This window comes from Schistocerca americana, chromosome X (assembly GCF_021461395.2).
Source record: "Schistocerca americana isolate TAMUIC-IGC-003095 chromosome X, iqSchAmer2.1, whole genome shotgun sequence".
NCBI classification, from domain to species: Eukaryota; Metazoa; Arthropoda; class Insecta; order Orthoptera; family Acrididae; genus Schistocerca; species Schistocerca americana.
Window position 1 is genome coordinate 922,733,054 of NC_060130.1, and position 21,278 is coordinate 922,754,331.

At 44.0% G+C, this 21,278-nt stretch overlaps 1 protein-coding gene across 1 annotated transcript in view; it reads left to right on the forward strand.

The window, feature by feature from the left end:
- LOC124556400 overlaps positions 1-21,278 on the forward strand; it is a 720,172-nt gene that overhangs the window by 467,000 nt on the left and 231,894 nt on the right. Inside the window, exon 6 of the mRNA XM_047130362.1 lies at positions 8,641-8,682. Coding sequence (XP_046986318.1) covers positions 8,641-8,682 — 42 coding nt within the window. The remainder of the gene's footprint in view (positions 1-8,640; positions 8,683-21,278) is intronic.

Sequence of the window (21,278 nt, forward strand, 5' to 3'; positions counted from 1 at the left end):
CCTCTGCGTCTCGTGTTTCCCTTTGTTAGTTCTCTGTTTTGTAGGTGGTATAACTCTGCCCATCCTCGAAGGAAAATTATTCGAAACGTTGCGTGCAGTGAAGCGATGTCCACGGCGTCAGTACTGCGTATGACTATGCTTAGGGTCGCAGTAAGTAGTGCCCTAATAACCAGCTCAGAGCTCGATCGGAAAAATATATATCCCTTGGAAATCACCCACGTTCCATCGCCTTGAGAAATTAAATAGTCGATGTGTTTCTACTCAGGGTCTTCTTGCGCTATCAGCGTTGTGTGGAATACAGCGTGTTTACATATTTTTGATTCCTTAGGCAACGTCTGCCTTTACATTCTTGTTCCCAACCAGTAGATGGCCGTTCCAATAGCAATTGTTTCTCTACACTCGTTCTTCTTGAGATAATGTCCCATTAAAGCATTGGCAAAAATTTCTGAAACTCATCACTCCCAATCGTATAAAACGCAGGGTTTAAAATGCGATGCAGTAAGGAATGGAACGAACACGTGATATCACCACGAGTGAAAGCAATAAATTTTTCAGAAGAATTATGGGTATGTGCATGACATACGACAAGCAAAGCGAAAACGAGACACCTTGATAACTGCTCCATTGTTTAGGTGTCTCCGTCAACTGGGACTAAGACCAGATATCGAACGAACTGTCGTCATCGTCACAGGTCGGCGTAGTCCATGCAACAGTGTATCACAGATGTACAGGAAGCGTAAATATGAATCTTTGTTGCCCTCACATCTTGTTGCCTAAATTAAGGGAACTTACATTCGAAGCAAACAGTGCAACAATTTATTTCCTGCATCGTATAACTCGTGTAGTGTCACGAAAGCAATTTGAGATTATGGTGTACACAGAGGGATAAATATAGTCGTTCTACTCTCAGTCCATATGCAGATGGAACTGTGAACGTATATTAACCATCAATGCTGTATCACTTAAAATCAACCTAAACCTAGATTGACCCGCAGCGAGAAATTAGCTGCAATTAAGAGCAAAAATGGAGAGAGAAAAAATTGAGAAAAATTCACTCTCACAAACCGAACAAATAAATAGTAGAGGAGACTGGCTATACAATTAACTTTCTTCAGAACTTCTTACTACTTTCCCTGCGTTGTTTTACTTAAGGACCAAGGGCAGCGCTCGCTGATAATGGATCTATATATCTATTCTTCCTTTAGCATTAGCTACAAGTAGCGCAATGTTCCCTTTGACAGAACCATTATTTATTCAGAATGATTTCTTCGCATGTGTAGTATCATAGGTCCAGTAGTTCCAATCTCCCCGAGATAAGAGGGAACTACGACGTACTGCATCCCTAAAGTGGTTTCTATTTATTGCTGGAAAAGGCACTCATAATTTGGCGCGGTATCTTGGTGGATTATCTGTTGACTCCGTAGCATGCAGATTTGGTTCAAGGCGTAAGGATGAAAGTAACTTTCGCACGATGTGTCACTACCAAGTAACACAGGTCGATGAAACTTGGACCATGCATAGAAAGAACTGCTACAGTATAGAACATAAGGTGACTGAAAGAAATACGCAATGAGACCAACAGTAATGACACTTTTCTCATAGATAATTGCATTGAGATCATTGTGATTTGTGATAGCCCCTGGACATTACAAATGATGGGACATAAGACGTGTAGCCACCATGGACGGTAACGCATGTTTTGCAACATGCTCCCGTGTTGGCCATAACGTTGGTAAGGAGTACTTGTGGTAGGGCGTTTCATTCCTCCAGTAGCCTTGTTGACAAATTCTTTATGGTCATTGTTGCATGTGGACGTACTGAAATACGCTTCGCAAACGCATCCCACACGTACTCGATGGGATTTAAGTCGGGGGACGAGAAGGCCAGTCCATTCGCCAAATATCCTCTGTTCCACGAGCTCCTCCACCTTCGCTGTTCGATGTGGCCGTGCATTGTCATTCACAAAAATGAAGCCAGGTTCTAACGCACAGCTGAAAAGACGCACCTCGGAAAGAGTACAGTATCACAATAACGTTGTCCTGTGAGTGTACCGTGTTCAGATTTGCAGGTCAGTGCGTCCATGTCAAATTATGCATCTCCACACCGGAATACCTGAACCACCAAAGCAATCATGTTGGACAATGTTCGTTGGTACATTACGTGCATCCACCTCTCGCGACATGAGGGCAGGTCCAGAACCACTACTGAGACTGAATTTGCTCTCACCTGAGAAGACCCACTCCTCGTTGGTTAGTCCCTATGCTCTCGGCCCATCGCAAACGTTGCCGCCGATGTGTAGGTGTTCACGGAACACAACGTACTGGTCACCACGCAAATAGATGACCCCAGTGCAGTCGCAGTGCTATTTTGGAGCGTGAGATAACGTGTGTTGCAGTCAGATGTGGTTGCAATTGCATCCGCTGTTTGACGTGGGTCTCTTCTTGCCTGTTGAACTATGCTGCCGTCATCTTTGCTGGACATCAGTGCCTGTGTTTCGGCAGGCTCCCCACGCACGTTAAATGATGTTGTGAACAGTACGAAACTCCTTGGCTACACTCGTCATCCTTCCTCCCTATTCCAGTATCCTGATTATTCTTCCACGTGTGAATTCATCCAAGTGCGGTCTGTGGGCCATGTTATAATGCACAAAACGTCAACAGTGCTCTGTAACTGCTCACTGATTGGCACACCCTGTCCTTTCCCGTTTCTACAACTACCTCATGTTGCGGGGCCAGCCGCATTTAGCGCTATAGTCACGGCTGACCTTATACGTCATGTGACACCCAGCTTTCTGTGCACGACTGTGAGACCCCTGCCAACATCCTCCCGTATTTTCATTTATATGCACCAATTTGTTAATATATGTCACTTTATCTATTTCTCCAAGTTTTCCAGGGAAGTGTATTCCAGGTCTGCGAGTGAAAACTTAATTTTCAGTTTTCTTACTTCTCATCCCCTTCATGTAAGTGAAACGACCAAACAGAAAACTTTCTGATCGTGTCTTTAGATTACCTTTGGGCTCGAAGTTGACTGTATCGTCGCAGAAATCTTGGTATCTTCCAAATAAATTACAGGTTCTTGTCAAGATCACTGAAACCGTTCGCCATCCAGCCTCCAGTACATTTGTTTTTATAGGTACAGACAGGATATATTCACACCGTCAACGATTCACAAAGAAGCCTAGAGCCCTATAAACACACTCTGTAACTGTCAAGTCAAGTGCCTACAGAGTCGGATGCAAAAATCTTCAGTTACAGTTAATGTCGTGGAAGTGTCTTATGCTCTGTGGACGATAGCAAATACATTCGATTTGGAGCAAGGCATGAATAGAGGGAGACTAGAAAACTATTTGTACGTAATTTTTACGGCCTAGACACATTTTGCGTCGTTCAGCATGTTCAAATGTGAGCGATATGAAACCACTGCAAGTAATATGAAAGTACTGGTAGACCTTATATTCCTTCAGTTTCCTACGATATTGTTAAGTTTATGGTACGTTTCTACTCTTCAGTATTCATTCAGACTTTATTATCTGGAGAAAGTTACATTACTGTTAGGATGCAGATTATTCCACTTTTTACGGTAATGTCCATGAGCTAATAGGAGAAATTACACTCGTTGAGAGCTCACTTCTGAAACTAATTGCTTAACATACGTCACGCACTAGTATTTTGAAGCTGAAACAGTGAATGTCATATCACAAAATTTGTTCAAAAACTACGTAGTGTTTGCGTGTGGACCCTACGCAGCTTCTTCTCTGTCCTCTGTAATGTGTAGAGGATTACCAGGAGCTCGCACTGTGGGCTTGTGACAGCTTCTCACACCATTTTCTGAAAATACAGTGCCGTAAAAATTAGATACCTTTATGTTGCAAGGAGAACCATGAAACTGCGCCAATAACAGTTTTTATCTGGAATCCGAAAGATTTTAATAGTACCTTGATTCGCGCTCACAAGTAATTAAGTTTCATACGTATCTTAGTTGCAAAATAATTTGTCAGCTAAGTAGCCTTCCCTTGTCAAATGAACTTATTTTCACATGTGGAGACTAGTCAGCTTCTAAACTGACGAGGTTGTAACATTGATAGTTCGGACGATGGATTGTTCGTAGATCGTAAACCTGTTATTATTGGGAACAACACTCAGCGATCCCTGACTTCTAAGACAGAAAAGTATTATTGAGGGACGTGTTATAGTATATGTTGAAGTTGATATGAATAGAGGTCAGTAAGTGGTCCTTAGTGGTTTTTGAATTATGGTAAAAACATATTCCTGGCGTTTGAATATATTCTGTACAGTCTACTTGCAGCACACTGAAACATTAAACTCTCCCCAAAACTAGAGCAATATTTTGTAGCAAAGCTTAAATTTTCGAAAGTGCTCACGACCTTTATTTGAACAGAGCAGTTGAGCTGTTGTGAGCTGGGGATTACTTCTATAGTTTCACCTCTTCCCCTTTCCATTCGGGAATGGTGCAAGGCGAGCACGAGAATTGGTAAATCTCCTTATGAGCTCTAATTTCTCAAAGTTCCCCGTCGTCACCACTTCACAAGGCTGGAGTGTTCTTTGAGTGTCTTACGTTTAGACTGAAGAGCCAAAAAAACTGGTACATCTACCTAATATCGTGTAAGGCTTCTGAGAGCATGCAGAAGTGCCGCAACACGACGTGGCATGGACTCGGCTAATGTGTGACACTACGAATCCTGCAGAGCGGTACATAAATTCTTAGAGTACGACAGGGTGGAGATCTCTTCTGAACAGCACGTTGCAAGGCATCCCAGATATGCTCAATAATGTTCATGTCTGGGGAGTTTGGTGGCCAGTGGAAGTTTATAAACTCAAATAAATATTGCTGGAGCCACTCTATATCAATTCTGAACGTGTGGCGTGTCTCATTGCCCTGCTGGAATTGCCCAAGTCCGTCAGAATGTACAGTGGACATGAATGGATGCAGGTGATCAGACAGGGTTGGGTTGGATTGATTGGGGGAGGAGACCAGACAGTGAGGTTATCGCTCTCAGCGGATTAGGGAAAGTCGGGGAAGGAAGTCGGCCGTGCCATTTCCAAGGAACCATCTCGGCGTTTGCATGGAGCGATTGAGGAAAATCATGGAAAATCTAAATCAGGAAGGCCGGACGCGGGATTGAACCGTCGTCCTCCCGAATGCGAGTCCAGTGTGCTAGCCACTGCCCATCTCGCTCGGTTGCTCAGACAGGGTTATTACGCATGTGTCACCTCTCAGAGTCGTATCTAGACGTATCAAGGGTCCTAATCACTCTAGTTGCACATGCCCCACACCATTACAGAGCCTCCACCAGCTTGAACAGTCTCTTGCTGACATACGGGGTCCGTAGATTCATGAGGTTGTGTCCATACCCGTACTCGTCCATCCGCTCGATACAATTTGAAACGAGAGTCGTCCGACCAAGCATATGTTTCCAGTCATCAACAGTCCAATGTCGGTGTTGACGGGCCCAGGCGAGGCGTAAAGCTTTGTGTCGCACATCAAGGGTACACGAGTGGGCCTTCGGCTCCGAAAGCCTTTGCCGATGATGTTTCGTTGAATGGTTAGCACGCTGACTCATGTTGATGGCCCAGCATTTAAATCTGCAGTAATCTGCGGAAGGGTTGAACTCCTGTCACAGTGACCGATTGTCTTCGGTCGCCGTTGGTCCCGTTCTGGCAGGATCTTTTTCCAGCCGCAGCGATGTCGGAGGTTTGATGTTTAACCGAATCCCTGATATTCACGGTATCATTTATGTCAGGGCTGGCCACGGCGTGCCGAACTTCATGCGGGCCGGGTGGACTGGCGGCGAGCGGGCCGAAGTTCGGCTTGTCTCACCTGCGCTCGTTCCTTCCTGGAAGTAATCGTTACAGAAGGACACTGAATTAAGTACTGCGATGTGGCATTTTTTAGTCGGCACAACCCTCGTCAGTACGGCAGAATCGTGTTGTCGGCGCTGTTTACTAAAATGGCTCTGAGCACTATGGGACTTAACTGCTGTGGGTATCAGACCCCTAGAACTTAGAACTACTTAAACCTAACTAACCTAAGGACATCACACACATCCATGCCCGAGGCAGGATTCGAACCTGCGACCGTAGCAGTCACACGGTTCCGGACTGAAGTGCCTAGAACCGCACGGCCACCACCGCCGGCTGCGACCGTAGTGGTTGCGCGGTTCCAGACTGTAGCGCCTAGAACCGCTCGGCCACTCCGGCCGGCGCTGTTTACTCTTCGCTATTTTTTCGTGTTATGAAGGACTTTCACAGGTTCAGAGACTGTTTTCACAAACAGTGAGAGTCTAGCGATCTATCGTTACAAGCAATCAAAATGAATAGGAATGACAGAAGAGAGGGATGAGAATTATCAGTATATATTATGCAGTCGCACAAGTGACAATTTGCTGTGAAACGATAGTACAGTATCGTGCAGAAAGAATTTAAAGATTTAGTTGACAATGAAAAAGCAAAACATTATAACGATCAACGGACAGGATTCAGTGTTTGTGCATCAAGAATCACTCTATGGTAAATTTTTATACTTACAGCACGGGAAGAAACTGCTGATATGAGTAGTAAGATTTATGAAGTAGCTCGCACTACTCCACTGTCAACTGCAATAATTTTCTATGGAACTTAACAAAAAATTTGGAGACTCAATGTACTACTGCAAAGTAAGTTTGTTAAGTCAATGCATTGCAGACGTCGCATTTTAACTGGATTGCACATTGCCCACAGTAAGACACTGCAAGGTGAGAAACAACTTTTTTCTGATTTGATGGAGAGCCATTTCAAAAGAAAACCGCGTTACAGAAGAGACAAACTCAGTCCAGTTCCCATAGCTCATCCATCATCGTCATTAAAGAAAATGCGAGGTTTGAAGTATTCATTGTGGCTTTGAAAGAATTAAAGGGATAGCTTTCTAAACGTTTTGAGGACACTGCCCTTTTGTATATGCAGCTGTAACTGATCGCCCTGCACGGTAATTCCCATTTTAATGACACGTCGTTTTACGTTAAAACTGTCCAAGACGTCTCAGTTGCTTTCCTCAGGCAGAGTTCCCACGACTCCATAATGAATTTGCAAAAGTGCTACAGTATTTCGATAGATATATCTGTGTCTAAGACTTTTTTGGATTCTGAAACAAAATATGTCACGATTGCGTTTCAAGCTAAGTGTGAAAATCTCTGATACTGTTTTCGTCTGCCCGTATGCCGACAGTTTGTACCAGTTAAAATTTATATTATGCCTTCAGCGCGAAAAAAATAGTTAAATAATACTGATAACTTGTTTTGTTTGTGACCTATGTTGCTGCGAAATGTGAAATATAAAACGAAGTCGGATGAAATGCGACTGCACTGCCAATTAAAAGCGGTGCATTCGAACCTCCTGTCCCCCCCCCCTCCTCACCCCCCCCCCACCACCACCACCACCACCGCCACCGCCACCACCACCACCACGCAGATGGCGTTCTGTGGCGGTGGGGGAAATGTGCAGCTAGGTTGAGTGCTACAGCACTCATGTCAGGGCGGCACAGCTTGTGAGCAGTAATCTTGGCTGGCCCTGATTTGTGTATATGGTAAATAATGACTACATGACAGTCTGTTTGGGCGATCCCGAAATTATATTTACATCCGTAGATTTCATTCCGTTAAGAATAATGAACTGAGTTCTGTCTGCTTGGAAATTCGGAATCCAGTCGTAGATCTCCAACTTGCTTACTTACATGTCAGCTCGAGAGTATATGAGAGAGTTACAATGAAATATTACGTTTTTGCTACGATTTAACAAATTGACTACTAAGGTATTGTTACATCCGTGGAAAAAGAATTGAGAAACGTTAACAGAAATTTGATGTGGAATTCTTTATTCTCTCTAAGATATTTAGGTTTTCTTGCAGTTTTATGCATGTTGTGTAGACATCTCCAGCAGTACTGATCGGATACCTTCCCTATAGGATCAATTTTTCAAATTTCTGTGTCGATTTTGCTACATGTTCTATTTCCACATTAGGTATTCTGCAAATGCTGCACACTGTGAATAATAGCATTCACTGACTGCTAGTGGTAAATGTGTAGCACTACAAGCATGGCATGCATTCATTCAGTTCTGCTACTCGCTGTAATTTCCACTCACCAGTAGTAAAGAAGAGGAGATATATCACAATTCACTCATCTTTCCGCAGAGTATCATCTACGGTGGGGGAAGTATTCTTGCCCGACCTCAATGTAGCAGAGACACCGAACATTTAGTGTATGAGTTACAATTCATCCATCATTTTCTATTCTCGTTCGCGGTGAATTCCCGTAAGACTGATGCACCAAAGATACCTGTGTCCGAACGTTGTGACTCCGCCAGAACAAACGCTGAATAATGTAAGTACTGTGGGAATCTCCATTCAGGTACTTTATGTTAAATAATCACGAGAAAGCCTTCCACACCAGAAGCATGTCGCATGAAGTAAGGAGCGCCATTAATGCAAAAGAACCGCACTGTCAAAATTCCTAACGCTCGACAGAAACTGTCCACAAGCAGCACTGCAAATCGTACGCAATTTAGAAGATTACTGTTCAAATCATCTAAGCGTTTTCTGTGAAACATCTTCAGTCTTAAGTAATTGTGAATATTTTTCTTACAGATATTGATGGTTCAACGACAAGTCTTGCTGTATCTGACACAGGTAACTATCTCTTTTTTTGTGCGTTACATTTCACTCTCTCCATACTTCCCTCTAAGGCCTTCTTACTCATTAACTAATATTTGTCGTAGCCCTGTAACAGCGAGAGACGTATTTCTATTTGACATTTTCCTAAGAAAATATAAAAACTTTTTCATCAGCCTTCCTGTCTGACACGAAGATTCTAAATAACAATTTCTCCTCTGTTTCTTCATAAGGAAGCATGGAATGGTATATTTTTAAGTTTTTCGTCTTTGTTTCCCACACTGTCCTACTATCTGAAAAATATTTACTTTGTACTTGTTTCCACACCCCACACAAATGCCTAATTAACTTTCCTCGTATTCTTCCGCAATTATTTTTCTTTTATTTTTTGAGGTATCATAGAATGACACAGTTACTTACAACTATTGTTAGTTAAACGATTGTCGTTACCTAATATAAACTCTCTCGTAAAAAGGCGTAAATAGAACTTATTGGTGTAGAGCGTAGAAATGTAGTTGGAAGCATTTATAATACTATTCACATATTGGTGTTTCTCGACCAAAACAGGAAGACCATCAGGGGCAGCCGTGTTTCAGTAAAATTGTTGTGCTAAGAACCAGAAAACAGTCGGTATTACCGTCCATTGCGTTCAATCATAGCAAACGTTCTACCGCACTATATGCTGGAGCACGTCTTGATCAAGTAAGAAATTCTAAAGTCAGCACGAAGAAGGTAGGCTCAACATTCTTACGAATTCTCCATCACTTCGACACACCTATAGCCACTTCATGCCGTACATCGCCACGAATGCTGTGGATAACCGCGGGAGATCAGCAAATGATGGAATGATATCGTTATAAGATCACGTCGCCGATAAACGTTCTTTGTTGAATAGTTCGGTGTCTCAAAGTCTTGCACAAAAGAATCTAAATACTCGGTAGTCCTTATACTACATCTGTTTAACATCATCACAGCAGTAAATTTGTCGGCGTTTCTACTGTGAGCAGTTTGGATAGTCCTTCGAATGGTATCCATGATAAAAGTGAAGATTATACAGAGAACTGGAGATAGCATGCAGTTTGATATTTTATTTTAGTACAGTAAAATAAAATACCAAGCAGCATACTGTCTCCAGTTCTCTGCAAAATGTCCTACTGTGACATATTATATGGCCACACAGTAGAGAAACATATGATAAAAGTGAAGTTCAGGCTCCAGCATTAGCAACTATTTCTTTACGATACGAATATACTATGAGAAAGGGACTATTGAGTATACTATATGGACCGAAATATTGCCATCGGCCTGGTTGTGGCGGAAATAATTCATTTCCATCGATGACAGAGATGATAGAATTATTTATGTTCGCACGTCGAATTCCTTAGCGCCCATAGTAAGACCTAGGGAGAGAATGCGACCAAAACGAGTAAGTGTGTTAAAAATTGTAGAATTAAATGATAAAATACACTGCCAGAGAAAAAAGCAACAACTCAATGAAAAGGTCATTTTATTGACAAGTGAGTTGAAACGTAGTTCATCATCGTAGGAGTCTATGGTAACAGATTCAGACCGAATGAAGCACATATGCCCCAGTAAAGTGTGCCTGAACAGCCGCATCAATACAAAGTGCACCCTCTCTCCCTTCTGGTGGCAACACAGACGTGTATTCCCTCACGCAATCGATTAAAAAGGTGACGAATTGCATCCTGCGACTAGATAATCCCAAGAATCTTGCTCCTTTTGTTACAATTCGGCAATGGTTCTCGCATGCCCTGAACCAGTAAGTTCCCACTTTATGATGTCCCAAACGTTTTCAATCGGCGAGGGATCTGGTGACCTTGCTGGTCAGGGCAGTTGCCGCACATTTCGTCGCAGCAGCCGTATCTGCACGTGAACTATCCTCTTGAAGAAATGGCAGTAGCATGGGGATAACAGTCTGTGAACTGGTTACTTTACACTGCAGAAACATCGAATGTGACTGCTAATTGTAGCTGATGGCACCCCACCCCATAAATCAGGGGTGAGACCTGCTTGTCGTGGGCGAATGCACACTGAAATCTGCAGCCCACAATGTCTATGCCATATACGTATAGGTACATCACTCACATAAAGACAGAACCTACTCTCATTATCGAAGACAACAGGACGCCATTCCGCTCTCCAGTCAATTCTTTCACGACGTCATAGTAGCCATACTGGGCGGTGTCACGGTGTTATGGTAGGCTGGCCAGAGCACACTTGGTCTTAGTATTGCAGTCACCAGACGGTTCCCAACGTCCCCTGATGACACAGAAGGTGCAACATATGCCCCGATTTCGTCCCTGGATGACGTTCGCTCGGCCACCGATTCTCGCCTAATGCGCCGACCTTGACGCGTACCTGTACTACTCGGAAGTCCAGAATATGGTCTACCCAGCTGTGGGGATGTTCCATAGATTACTGCCGAGAGCAGCGACACGCCACCAGTACATTGTACTTAAGATGTGCAACAGTCCTTCGATACACGTATCCAACTTCTCTAAGGTCCACAGTGCGACCCCGTGCAAATGGCTGAACCTGTTCAACAGGACTGTGTACTCGTTGATGGGGCATAGCTATACCCTAGAATGAATGTTGCCGACATTCTTCACCTCTGAACTCAGCACAGTTACTGCCTGCAGAATCAAAACAGAAGGAGCACAGACGGGCGTCCTGAGCGCCATCTGATGGCCGATGACCGTGACAAATCTCTGGCGTCGCCGAACACAGTCTTTGAGTGTGCTGTGTATTTTTCCGGCTCTGTATTTTGTAAAAGTTCTCTTTTGAAGTACACACACACACACACACACACACACACACACGCACACGCACACGCACACGGTTAAGCAAATGAACTACTATAAAAGTTTTTGTGTGTCAGTTCCAAAAATTTTGGAGAAAAGAAAATAGAATTAAACGGAGACGGGTCAGTGCCTTCTCATCCCGTCTCTGTGACGAGAAGGAAAATCACTACGACCAGACCGTTGATACCACAGACCGCAGCTTATTTCTCGACGCTTCCGGCCGTTCTACCTTCCTATGGCTTTAAGACTTAACAGCGAAGAACTGGCTTGTAAGAGCACAGTACGTGTCTCTGCTGGGTTTCCCTACCACGCTTCCTAGTCTATAATACCCCGTTCTGCACCGTACACCGTAAATTCGTTTGGTATGCGGATGCTGAGAACACGGTTTGGGAAAACCACTGAGCACTCATGTGAATTCCCCTGTTTACGTCTATCAGTATAGATGGGAATAAAATCGAGTTGCTTGGGTACAGCATTGCTGAAAAAAAAGATATAGAAACGAGACTAGATGTGCAATCCATTTTAATATTCGTAATATTAAAAAAAAACACTCTGGGTCTTTTAAGAGAAGTAATCAGGATGTGGCAGTGGTCATCATCCGAGACCCACGACAGAAACACCTTGATATGGGTGTAGCCGATTTCACAGTCGACATTGATGGCGAAAGTCAGACCCAGGAAGTGTGACCGACCACATGTGTAGCACAAATTGAGTGAGGTGATGGAACGTGGGGTCACTGCGGGTGGCGGCCGCAACGTTGCATGATGTTAAGGGGACGCTGAGAGTCAATCCAGGACTTATTTCCTCCAGCTTTGACGTAAAACATTAACATTTCCACATAAATTTGTAAATGGTAGAGATTTGCACAGATTCCAAAGGGTCTCTCTGCTGTAACATGTTGCTCCATGGATATGCGAACAACAGTGCGGAATAAAATAGGGGACATTCCCTGTCTGATCAGAATTATCTGGACACCTACGAGTGGAGATGAATTTGAGGTGACTCCACCCAGCGACTTATGATGGCCTTAACTCTGCTGAGGACACTTTCATTGAGGTGTCTGAAAGCCTGTGGAGAAATGTCATCCGATTCTACCGCAAGATCCGAAACCAGAGGTGGTAGTGCTGCTGGTCGCTGGGGCTGGAGCAAAGTCGACAATGTAACTTATCCCTTCAGCTCGAGACTCTGGGCAGGTCAGTACATTTAGAGACTGTTATTGTCCACAAGCTATTGCTTCAAGGATGCGGCTTTGTGACAGTGTGCACTATCATGCTGATACAGTAATCGCGTCCATATGTTCCTCTAATTTTGAAGTAAAAAGGTGTAAAATGGGTTCATATCCTTCCTCATTCAGCGTTTTCTTTAGTGTAATGAGGAGGCCTAGCCCCAACGACGAAAAACTCTTCCGTAGCCTCCTCCGTACTTCACTGCTGGTACTGCAAGTGACAGCAGGTAAAGTTCTCCAGGCATTCGCCAAATACAAGCATTCCCCTCGGGTTGCAACCACGTATACGTGCTTCGTCACTCTACATCACTCATTTCCAGCCATCCATTGACCAGTTCAAAAATGGCTCTGAGCACTATGGGACTTAACATCTGTGGTCATCAGTCCCCTAGAACTTAGTACTACTTAAACCTAACTAACCTAAGGACATCACACACATCCACGCCCGAGGTAGGATTCGAACCTGCGACCGTAGCAGTCGCGCGGTTCCGGACTGAGCGCCTAGAACCGCGAGACCACCGCGGCCGGCCCCATTGACCAGTGTCGCCTCTCTTTACACCAACTCAAGCGTCGCTTAGCATTGTCCACAGAAATGAGTGTGACTTGTGAGGAGTTCCTCGATCATTGCACTATATTCATTTTTAACTGTCTATCATCTACGTCTATGCTCCTCAAGGCACCTTACAGTGTGTAGCGGAGGGTACTTTGTTTACCTGCGTCACTTCGCCTTTTCCTGTTTCAGTCGCGTATGGTTCGCGGGAAGGACGATTACTGGTAAGCCTCTGTGTGGGGTCCAATCTCTCTCATTTTATCTTCATTGTCTTTTCGCGAGATATATCTAGGAGGAAGCACTATATTGGTTGACTGTAGTAGGGATGACGAGTACGCTCTCGGAACTTTTTAAAAGTAGAACATAACATGACGCAGAATGCCTCCAATGACGCATCGGCCACGGGAGTTGGCTGAGCATCTCTGAGACGCTTTCACGCTTACTAAGTGAACCTGGATTTTCTTTCTTCCTGTACTAGTGCTATCAGGTGCGGATGCCCTACTGACGAACAATGTCAAGTACTGGACTACATTTCCTGAGGATTCTTCCACTGATTCTCAGTCCGACGTCTGCTGTATCTGCGATTAGTTTCATATAGTCATCCCACTTCAAATCTCTCCGTATGCATACTCCTAGATATTTTATTGAAGTACCTGCGTCCAGTGATTTTTCTCCAGTTTTGTAATCATTTCTTTTTTATAAAAATTCATTATGCTATCGGGACTCCTGGCAGCACTTTGGACTCACGAGAATTCCTTCTGCAGCTTTCATACGATTTCTTAGAACCACCCTCCTCTATGCTCGAAGTCCCTGTCAGTCACCACATGATTCCTGCCCGGTCTTGATATAGCTGTGCTTGTTTCTTCTCGATTCCAATTCTCACTCATCTCGCCTGCAGTCAACTTGGGCAGGTTTAGAAGGGTTGAAATGTTCCTGATGGATTTGTTACATCTGACGAAAATCCGCGGTCGGGGTCACTAAACTTTCCTTACCGACCCACTCTGCTGTTACTGCTTCTCTACTGACAGCACAATACTTCCCGTCACCATCGGGTCCGCCTCTAGTGACGTCTAGTAGTCAGTTACACATTAAGCAGCGATATCTCGAAAATTTTGATCACATTTTATATGTGTTTGCAGCAACATAAACAGTTGGCGCCTGGTATTAAATGGTGGTCCTCCAGTCTCAAAACAAAGACTTGGATAGGAAGTCCTAAATGCCCCTGTGGCCAGCCTGATTCCCGCATGGTAAGCTGCATCGTGAATCTTCAATTAAGATGGATGACTAGACCCATTAATTGTACACTGAAGAGCCAAAGAAACTGGTACTCGTGCCTAATATCGTGTAAGGCCCCCGCGAGCAGGCAGAAGTGCCGCAACACGACGTGGCATGGCTCAAATGGTTCAAATGGCTCTGGGCCCTATGGGACTTAAGATCTGAGGTCATCAGTTCCCTAGAACTTAGAACTACTTAAACATAACTAACCTAAGGGCATCACACACATCCGTGCCCGAGGCAGGATTCGAACCTGCGACGTGGCATGAACTCAACTAATGTACGAAGTAGTGCTGGACAAAAAAAATGGTTCAAATGGCTCTGAGCACTATGGGACTCAACTGCTGAGGTCATTAGTCCCCTAGAACTTAGAACTAGTTAAACCTAACTAACCTAAGGACATCACAAACATCCATGCCCGAGGCAGGATTCGAACCTGCGACCGTAGCGGTCTTGCGGTTCCAGACTGCAGCGCCTTTAACCGTACGGCCACTTCGGCCGGCTAGTGCTGGACAGAAATGACCCCATAACCCTTCAGGGGCGTCCATAAATACGTAAGAATATGAGGGGGTGGAGGTCTCTTTTGAACAGCACGTTGCATAGCATCCCAGATATGCTCAATAATGTTCATGTCTGGGGAGCTTGGTGGCCAGCAGAAGTGTTTAAACTCAGAAGAGTGTTTATGGAGCCACTCTGCAGCAATTCTGGACATGTGGGGTGTCGCATTGTCCTGATGAAATTTCCCAAGTCCGTCGCAATGCACAATGGACATGAATGGATGCAGGTGATCAAACAGGATGTTTACGTGCGTGACACTTGTCAGAGTCGTGTCTAGACGTATCAGGGGTCCCATATCACTCCACTATACACGCCCCACGCCATTACAGAGCTTCCACCAGCTTGAACAGTCTCACGCCGACAAGCACGGTCCATGGATTCATAAAGTTGTCTCCATACGGTACACGTCCACCCGCTCGATACAATTTGAAACAAGACTCGTCCGACCAGGCAACATGTTTCCAGTCATCAACAGTCCAATATCAGTGTTGACGGATCCAGGCGAGGCGTAAAGATTTGTGTCGTACAGTCATCAAAGGTAAACGAGTGGGCCTTCGGCTCCGAAAGCCCATATCGATGATATTTCGTTGAATGGTTCGCATGCTGACACTTGTTGATGGCCCATCACTGAAATCTGCAGCGATTTGCGGAAAGACTGCACTTCTTTCACGCCGCGCAGGATTAGCCGAGCGCTCTTAGACGCTGCAGTCATGGACTGTGCGGTTGGTCCCGGCGGAGGTTCCAGTCCTCCCTCGGGTATGGGTGTGTGTATTGTCGTTAGGATAATTTAGGTTAAGTAGTGTGTAATCTTAGGAACTGATGACCTTAGCAGTTAAGTCCCATAATATTTCACACACATTTTTGAACTTCTGTCACGTTGAACGATTGTCGTTAGTCATCGTTGGTCTTGTTCTTGCAGGATCTTTTTCCGGCCGCAGCGATGTCGGAGACCTGATGTTTTAGCGGATTCCTAATATTCAAGGTACACTCGTGAACTGGTCGTACGGGAAAATCCCCTCTTCATCGCTGCCTCGGAGATGCTTTTTCCCATCACTATTGCGCCGACTATAGCACCACGTTCAAACTCATTTAAATCTTGGTAACCTGCCATTGTAGCAGCAGTAACCGATCTATCAACCGCGTCAGACACTTGATGTCTCATACAGACGTTGCCGACCGCAGCGCCATATTCTGCCTGTTTACATGTCTCTGTATTTGAATACATATGCTTATACCAATTTCTTTGGCGCTTCAGTGTACAACCATAATCCAGACGGGATCGTATAAGGGCTCTAGCAAACTGGAGCTGACTTGTTCTGTCCGCTCCGCATTTCACGTGGGTTCTTGATGTGGTCTTTACTTCAAACACTGGTTCAGCTCTCTACGCTACCCTATTTTGTGCAAGCCATTCATCTACGAATAACTAGCACAACCGACATAAATTTAAACCTGCTAGCTGTATTCGTCTCTTTGTGACCCTATACAATTTTAGGCCCTACACTTCCCTCCAGTAGTAAACTGATGAGCCCTTGATTTCTCACACTGTTTCTCATCAAAGGCTCCCTTCTTTAATCAGGTTATGCCATAAATTTACTTTCTCCCCAATTATATTCAGTAATTACTTATTATTTACACGATACTTCCGTAATATTTATATCTGTCACCAGGTATTTTCTTTTATTTGGAATTATTATACTCTTATTGGAATCTAAGGGTATTTCGCCTGTCTCATACATCCTACATACCAGGTGGAACAGTTTTGTACTAGCTGTCTCTTCCAAGGGCATCAGTAGTTCTGAAGGAATATCATCTATTCCAGAGGCCTTGTTTCTACTTAGTTGTTTCAGAGTTCTGCCAGATTCTTCTCATAGTATCATATACCCCATCTCAACTTCATCTACTTCCCCTTCGCTTTCTGTGATATTGCCTTCCTTTCCCTCGTACATCGCCTCTATTATCCTTTCGCCTTTCAGCTTTCCCTGCTTTGCTCAGTAGTAGTTTCCCTTCTGAGTTCTTGTTCTTCATACAGCTTCTCCTCTTTTCTCCAAAGGTCGTTTTAATTTTTCTGTAGGCTGTGTCTATCTTTCCTCTACCTGTACGTGCATCTAGAGCCTTGCATTTGTCCTCCAACCACTTCTGCTGTCACGTTCTCTCATTCACATATTTTAGACACCTGTGTTTCCATTCACCCCCTTCATTTCCTACAGTTTCGTATTTTTTTCCTTTCATCAAATAAATTCAGTATTTCCTGTGATGTACAACGATTTCTACTAGGCCTTGTCTTTTTATCAATTTGATCTTCTGCTGTCGTCACTATTTCATCTCTCAAAGCTACCCTTTCGTCTTCTACAGTATCTAGGTTCCACCTTCTCAACTTAATATCTTTTAGTAAATTATTCAGTTTTAATCTATAGTTCATAACAAATGTATGGTCAATGGTTACATCTACCCCCAGGATATGTCTCACAGTTTAAAATTTGGTTCCCAAATATTTATGTTACTATTATATGATCAGTATCAAACAGTCTAGTGCCTCCAGGTCTCCTCCACATATATAACCCTCTTCTGTAATTCTTAAATCAAGTGTCAGCGATGACTAAATGATGCTCTGTACAGAATTCTATCAGGCGGTTTACTCTTTCATTTATAACCTTCAATTCATATAGTTCATATTCTCCAACTATTCATCCTTCTCTCCGTGTCCATTCTATCGAATTCCAGTCCCCCATCACGACTGAATTTTCCTTTCCCTTAACTGTGTAGATAATTTCTTTTCTTTGTCATACAGTCTTTTAATTTATTCATCATCTGCAAAGTTAGGTGGTATACAAACTTGTACCACTGTAGTTGGTGTTGGTTACATGTCTAGGTCGGCTACAATAATGCATTCACTATTCTGTTCACAGTTGCTTAGTGTCATTCTGTTAGACCTACTCCTTCATTACCCCTACTTGATTTCGTATTTATAACCCTGTACTTATCCATCCAGAAGTCCTGTTCAATCTTCCACCCAACTTCACTAATTTCCACAATATCTGCCTTCGAGGTATCCATGACCCTTCTTAAATTTGCTAACCTACCTAACCGAGTCAGGAACCTAACATTCCACACTCCTCCCCGTAGAACGCCAGTCTAGTTTTTACTGATACCGACTTCCTCCTGAGTAGTCCCAGCATGGGCGTTCGAGTGGGGAACTACATAACCTCCGGAATGTTTTACCCGAGAGGATATTATCATCATTTAACATTAGAGCTGCATCTCCTCGTGGAAAGTAACGGCTGTAGCTTCCCAATGCTATCAACCTTTCCCAGTACCAGTACAGAAAGACCATATTGGTTCATGTTACATGGCCAGATCAGTTATCATTCAGATTCTTACCCCTGCAGCTAATGTAAAGGCTGCTGTCCCTCTTCAGGAACCACATGTTGGTCTGGCATCTCTACATATACCCCTCCGTTTCACCTGCAGTACGGCTATCTGTATCGTCGAGGCACACAAGCCATCCCACCATGGTAAGGTCCGTGCTTCGTGCAGGGTCACGTGTCTTTTAATATGTGTATTTGAACTTACACGTATTAAAATGCTAAGTGCTTTAACAGGCAGCGCCTTCTAATCTATCGTGTGTGGCAGCTAGCTCAGTTTTTCATAGAATATGAGGCCCATTTCTCTAGCCTTTCAACAAGTGGTTACATGTTCGTTTTAATGGCTGAGAGGCTGTAACAAGAGCAGAATTTTAAAAAATCGTCCCTAACTAAGGAGCACTCTCCTTACCGTGTCGTAATAGAGTTAGTAGCTACTAAAAAGAGGGTCACATATACAATACTGTTTCTGCTATACCATTCTCTTGTGTAATACGATTTGTTTGGACATTACCGTCTCTATATTTAAAATAATGTGGAGAAAGGAACAACCATAGCAAAAATGGAAGACGTTTTCGAAAACCACATGCGAGAAGTTGTTAGAGGATATTATACCTCGAAATAGTATCATAAGCTTCGTTAGATCGAGAAAGGTACCTATTTGGTGGCACCTGGGCTGTGAAAGCCTGTCGTTTAGCCGCTTCTAGCCGAGTTAAGTTATCAGTGAGATAGTGATACCTCCTGAAATCACACTGAAAGCGAATAAAGAGCTGTATGGATTCTGAGATCCAGACTAGGATACGGTTGAGCATTCGCTCCAAGGTCTTACCCATGCAGCTAGTGATGGCCACACAAAGACAGCTACTCAGAAATTTTGAATATTTTCCTTTTTTGAGGAGAGTGTTAAACCAGCTTCCATCCTCAATTCCGGGAATTGTTCAAAAATGAAAGTAAAAACATTGAAGAGAATTCCCTTGGCGCTTCCATGCATCATGCTGTAATGAATGCCTTCATGACTTGGTGACTCCAGCTCCCATATGGAGAAAGGACGGTTGTAAGCTTTGGATGGTAGAACTAAAGCCACACCTGTTTCTCTCAGCGATACCTAGATGTTGACGGGAAGATGGATCCTGTCTGGCGGTAGCAGTTGTGTGAGCGAAATGTTCTGCCGTAGACTGGGCTTGGTCTGTGGAATATGCATAGGGTCGACAAAAATATGGAACAACACATTACCACGTCTAATACGGCATGGAAAACTGTTGGTAATCTAAACAGATTTCAGTCGTCTCGAAATAAATAAATATGACGTTTTTGCACTACTAGTCCCACATTATATCTGCGGTACGGTGCCTCTTGAAATACTAAACACTTCAGCTACCTTGCTAATGGAATCACCATCCATGTAAGCACCAACAATTCACCAAGTTCAAATTCACTTATCTCCAACATAATACACTCACATCTACACAGAACTCTACTCTCACCACGCCTGAGAAATGAAACGTATTGAGTACATTGCAGAGGTGCCATTCATGGTCAATTACAACAGCGCACCCTGTGCTACTAGAGAAAATCCTTCTACGGACAATAAAACAAACATTTTCAAAATCCAAACTAGAGGGAATCAAATATTGACCTTAAGAAGTGAACCACTTAGTTATCAACGTACGTTTTGAGTGGTTTTCAAATGGTTCAAATGGCTCTGAGCACTATGGGACTTAACTTCTGAGGTCATCAGTCGCCTAGAACTTAGAACTAATTAAACCTAAGGACATCACACACATCCATGCCCGAGGCAGGATTCGAACCTGCGACCGTAGCGGTCACGCGGTTCCAGACTGAAGCGCCTTTAACCGCACGGCCACCCCGGCCGGCACGACACTGCACCCCAGAACATAACTCAAGGTGTAGATCCAAGCCGAAGAGAAAATGACTTCATCTTCGTACATCCATATTTAAACTGGATGAAGGTCGGACACAGCTGGTATAATTTTTATTAAAAATGAAATTCCTCCAGCTGTACTTAAGATTTTATATTTACTTCGCTACTAGTACACTTTGATGAAATCAGTTGTGTGTGGCTCAGTCTAGAAGTCCGCGGTGAGACCAACACGACGGCCAGGGTGGCCGAGCGGTTCTACGCGCTTCAGTCTGGGACTGCGCGACCGCTATGGTCGCAGGTTCGAATCCTGCCTCGGGCATGGATGTGTATGATGTTCTTAGGTTAGTTAGGCTTAAGTAGTTCTCAGTTCTAGGGGACTGATGACCTCAGCTGTTAAGTCCCATAGTGCTCAGAGCCACTTGAACCAGACCAACACGTGCTCCACATGGATGGATGGCAGTAACTAGAGTCACTAGTGGTGCTGCCCGCCATCCATGCGTAGCACGTGTTGGTCTCACCGCAGACGTCTAGACTGAGCCACATACAACTGATTTCATCAAAGTGTAGGAGCCTGAAGATGGCGTTGACCCAATGTCGAAACTAGTAGCGGAGTAAATATAAAATCTTAAGTACAGCTGGGGGAATTTCATTTTTAATAAAAAGATGACTTCAGGCGCTCACCTGGCGTCCTCCTAAGCAACATACAGCCATCGCTGGTACCTAGGCAGAACTGGCTTTCATCAGAAAACGTAACAGATCTCCATTCCTCCCTAAAATGGGCACTCATTTGTCACCTCTGAATTCGCAAAAGGTGGCTGTTTGGGATACACATGCTACAGGGCGTCTGTCTCGGAACTGTCCTTGAAGTAATCGATTTGCAATAGTGCGTTGTATAACTGCGGTGCCTGCTGCCCAAATCACTGATGTAGCGATTTGCGCCAGA